General features: G+C 35.4%; 1 protein-coding gene across 2 annotated transcripts in view; it reads right to left on the reverse strand.

The window, feature by feature from the left end:
• LOC137629419 (protein obstructor-E-like) overlaps positions 1 to 2,065 on the reverse strand; it is a 9,170-nt gene extending 7,105 nt beyond the window's left edge. For both annotated transcript variants that reach the window (XM_068360656.1, XM_068360658.1), the window contains exon 1: positions 1,841 to 2,065. In XM_068360656.1, coding sequence (XP_068216757.1) covers positions 1,841 to 2,045 — 205 coding nt within the window. In that variant the 5' untranslated portion in view covers positions 2,046 to 2,065. The remainder of the gene's footprint in view (positions 1 to 1,840) is intronic.
• Positions 2,066 to 5,000: the final 2,935 nt, after the last annotated feature.

Genomic DNA, 5,000 nt, shown 5'->3' on the forward strand with positions numbered 1-5,000 from the left:
GTTCCCCTTCCAGTCTACCCCCAAGTCCTTGGGCCAGCCAGGAAGAGTCCTAAACTGGAGGTCACTGAAAGGTTACTTGAAAAAAAAAAAAAAAAAAAAAAAAAAACTCTATGCTCGATGGTTGGCTGGTGAGGTTGGGCTTAACCAAGAGAGTTACTATTGGCGGGCTCAGTTGAGGATAGAGAGAAACGGGTTCCATGATGGTTTGTCTTACGCCAGAGAGAGAGAAGAGAGAGAGAGAGAGAGAGAGAGAGAGAGAGAGAGAGAGAGAGAGAGAGAGAGAGAGAGAGAGAGAGTTGAAGGTGACATTTGTAAGCCCCCATTCACTCATTGTTCTTGTGCATTTTATTGTATGCACAGTCCTTTCAAATTTACCTTCACAATCTTAATTTCTATTGTAAGAAAACTATCATGTATCAGTTCAAGGTTTTTTTTTTAACCATCCTTGTGACAAGTTATGTATCCTAAATTCTCTAACAGAAAATTCATTGAAAAGAGTATAAATAATAACACGTCACTCTAAAACAACAGGTTCTAGACATTAACTTAAAAAAAAAAAAAATCTACCACGTAAGTTTTCTACGGAAGGAATATTTATTTCACTTCAACCAAGACTACTTCCAATGGACCTGGGCATTCTAGTTTTAATACATTCTTCCAGAAGCAATCACGCTACCCTGAAAGTGAGTGGATTTAGAAAGGGTCTGTAAGCGGAGTAGGCGAACATACTCAGAGAGAAGGGTGGAACTACTTTTGGCCACCAGCCAAAAGGTCACGTTAACTCCTCCAGACAAATATCATTTCCTAAAATTGTTAGCAACATAACTAACGGAACAATCCTGTCTATCAAGAGATAGACAATTTTTTTTCCTATCACCCTACTTGCAAAATTTGTAAGACAAGGAGCAATAGAAGGTAGTCAACAAAATACTTAATCAAAATAGTGCTTGCTTGCTTTTAGATTGTCCAGCATTTAGCTGAACACGGGCTCTGGCGTTGGCAGCCCGTCTCAAAATAGTATTTTCACAAAACGCCATTGATTCTTTCTTTCTTTCTCGGTAGAAATGCATCACCACAACTCAACCAGATCTGGCAGACGTGATGACATCTTTGTACATTTCACTCGTAGATGGTGAAAGGAAATAATGATTTTCAATTCCATGATAAAGGTAAATGCACACCCAACACTATTGACTCTTTTCGCGATGAAATGAGCATTATTTCAAAAGAAATATGCGTCATATTTTATAGAAAAAAATAAAAGAAAGATTTACCGGTTCAAAGAAACAAGTTTTGTCACTGAGAGCCATCTGCTGCTAATATTCAACACTTCTTTGCAGATCGACAGAGCAGAAATCGTTAGCAGATTCATTTTCCTCTTACTCCTTACATCTCACTTTTCAGCTTTTGATGAAGTCGCTCTTCGCTAAAGAAACTATCATTTGGAACACTGAGTTGGACTGCACTCACAAAATCCATATTTTTGGCCACTCGCGTGTCGTTTTTGATATGAGTTAATTTAAGTGATTTGTTAATCAGGCAGAGAATTTCACCTATCCTATCCAAGTTATGAGATGTTAGTATGTTAGCTTCAAAAGATATTGAAAGATTATGTAAATATTCCTCTAAAGCTCTTGTGTATATAATAGTATTCTTTTGCGAGTCAAATATTTTGAAATGCATAGTTTTCTCATTATTCACTATTTACCTGGTAATTAGAATGCAAGTTCAACAAATCCTAGTTTTCCTTAGTAGTTAGCATGTATAAATAATGAAATAACACATATAAGCCACATACAAGTACAAAAAGTCATGCAATTCTTAAGTTGAAAAAACTTACCGGCTCCAGCAGCGGCGCAAATCACAGCTACTGCAAGTATCCTCATGGTGTGCTTGTGAAATTCTCCCTTCTCAGCTACGGCAGGAGCGCAAGTGTTGGCCAGGTCTGTGTCTCCCACCCCCTTATATGTCTTGCGACTCCAAGCCCCGCCCACGGCAACCTGTTGTTTAAAAGCTTCCACTCCCGTCGCTGGTTCCCAAAACATGTGATTAAAAAGTAAGATTCACTTATCGAATTGTGGTCTGAATGAATTGAAATCAAAATTGGATCTGTTTTCAATAGGATTCTTTTATGGCCTTATAATTTCTTCCAGTCGAAGAAGTTGACATCACATGCATTTTTACTTACTCAAATTGGGAAGTTCTGTTTCAAAAATATGTTTATGTATCTTTTGGGGCCTTTGGTTTTCAATGATGGTAACATGGATAGTTTTTAGTTAAAGTTATGCATAGTCTTCTCATTAATAAATGATCATTGACTTAGTTTTCTTTCCTTCTTTCTCATCCATAGTAGGTAGAGGATGATATCGCCTCATTTTTGAAAGTCAAATCGTGGAGTTTCACCTTTTCGTGAGTCGAACTGTGATTGGTTTAAACTAAATGACGTCATCACAGTCATCACAACAGTGTAACAACAAAGGCATACTTAGAGGTTGATTCCATGATCATATGGATAATCTACGACTTCTCTCTCTCTCTCTCTCTCTCTCTCTCTCTCTCTCTCTCTCTCTCTCTCTCTCTCTCTCTCTCTCTCTCTCTCTCTATATATATATATATATATATATATATATATATATATATATATATATATATATATATATATACATATATGGATAAATATCAACACAACATCGTGTTCAAATAGAAATAAATTTCTACCTCATACTTGGGATCGAACGCTTGGCCCTTCTATATATATATATATATATATATATATATATATATATATATATATATATATATATATATATATATATATATATATATATATATATATACATATATATATATATGTGTGTGTGTGTGTGTGTGTGTGTGTATCAAACTGAAATAAATTACATATTATGACCAAGCTTATTTCAAGATACCATGTCCTTGAACGTACTCACGACAAGCATTATCCGGAGAAGCGTAAAAGAGCTGGAGTTGAGAGAGAGAGAGAGAGAGAGAGAGAGAGAGAGAGAGAGAGAGAGAGAGAGAGAGAGAGAGAGAGAGAGAGGAGGGGGGGGGGGGAGCAAAGTATGTCGTTTCCGCGGAGGTCACCTTTGCAATCATAACAAAACTATCGCAGCAGAGTTACGCAAAGATACGTCCGGACTCTGGAGCTTTCGACAGTGCGGTCTGAGGCGAGCGACGTGATGCCTTCGGGTTATTTGCGGGATGAAAATTGAATGGAAGCTCTTGCTGCCTCTTGTTATACTCCTTCTTCGGCTGAATTGTTATCACAGTATTGATTCTATCATGTCTACTATCGTATTTGTTTTACTTCAGTCTCCCTAAATTTGTGAAATGAATATTTGACATTTTATATTTAACTATGTAGAAACTGCTGATGTAATTACGTTGATTAGTTCTTCAATAAGTATTTTTTTTGTTTTCAACTTGTTCTGATAATTCAAAACCTGAATACTGTTCAAGATTACCGCACGCGTTCATTACAGCAGCCTTAGTTTTGGGAAATATTTCTGCCTCAATTCCTTCATGAAAATAAGTATGAACTAATAAAATCATGACCAATCAAAGGGACGAGCATTACGGTGTGGAAACTCCAGGTATCATCATTAGTCCCTGAAAATTGACTTTTTTTTCTTTTTTACAGTTAAAAAGAATGTTAAGTATTTCCTCGATACGACAAAAGGGATATCTGTTGTGAAAATCCTTCTTGTATTGTGCCTCCTTTCTTTCTACATTTTCCATTATTCATATTTTACAATGTTGTCTTATTGGTTAACTTTCTTATTAGTATATATATATTTTTTTCTTCCATTTCATGATCTACTGAAGCTTTCCGTGTAAGCTCATAACCATCTGGTTTGTTTCATAATAATAATAATAATAATAATAATAATAATAATAATAATAATAATAATAATAATAATAATAAAGATGAATTTTCAGCACACAATGAAAATCCCTTACATGTACCGAAGCATATCGTTATGTCTTTCTTTTTCTTCTGTTTTCCTTTTTTTTTTTTTTTTTGTCTGATAACACCATTACCAAAAGTACTTATCTAAACAATCTTAAAATTCCCTTCGTAGTTGCATTATTTCGCCTCATATTGCGTTTCATTTTTTTTTTCTTTTTCCGGTCTGCGGAGAGAAGTGCACTGAAAAGCGAAAGTCTTTATCTATAAAAAGATAGCAAAAGAGACACTTGGGATCAGCTGTATTGTGATTGTTCTCACGTTCAACTGATCACGACCTTCTTGGGGGTGAAAAGAACGACTTTCTCTTCGAAATAAAGATCGACAGATCTTTCAGCGCGGTGTCTTTCTAAGTCTCACGCACACATACCTGTCGTTCTCGTCCTAGTGAGGGACTTACAAAGAAGCTCATTTCTTTTGCTGTATATGCTTTTCATGTTTGCCTATATTTTCACATATGGGATTTATTCTCAGTAATAGCAATAATGATATTTATAACAACAACAATAATAATAATAATAATAATAATAATAATAATAATAATAATAATAATAATAATAATAGCTATTGTCCCTTTACATAATGTACTTCCTTATGAGATCATCAAATATATCTGACGTAATAATAATCTTATTTCTCAAATAACTAGCAAAACATAAACAGATCAATGAGTATAGTTCAGCCTCCTCTCATACCTATAATTCTACAGTAAAGCATTCTTAGTTCCACAAGCATGCATACTCTCCTCCGGGCAATGACCGTTATAAAAAATGGATGCAGTTCTCTGGTGGTCCGTTTACAAACCAATATCTATCATTCTCTGCGCAATCACATTTTGAGCATTCCTTCCAGAGTACCACACACGCATATGTAATTCGTTGTCTTGCTTGTAAATAAGGCATGCGCGCATGCAAACTGCGGGGATTTCTTGTTTATCAATACTCGCATGCACACATGTGAGCATTTGCTGGTTTATTAACGTATCTAGAGATTAAAACACCTGTCATTCTTCTCT

The sequence above is a fragment of the Palaemon carinicauda genome, chromosome 37, assembly GCF_036898095.1.
Source record: "Palaemon carinicauda isolate YSFRI2023 chromosome 37, ASM3689809v2, whole genome shotgun sequence".
Taxonomy (NCBI): domain Eukaryota; kingdom Metazoa; phylum Arthropoda; class Malacostraca; order Decapoda; family Palaemonidae; genus Palaemon; species Palaemon carinicauda.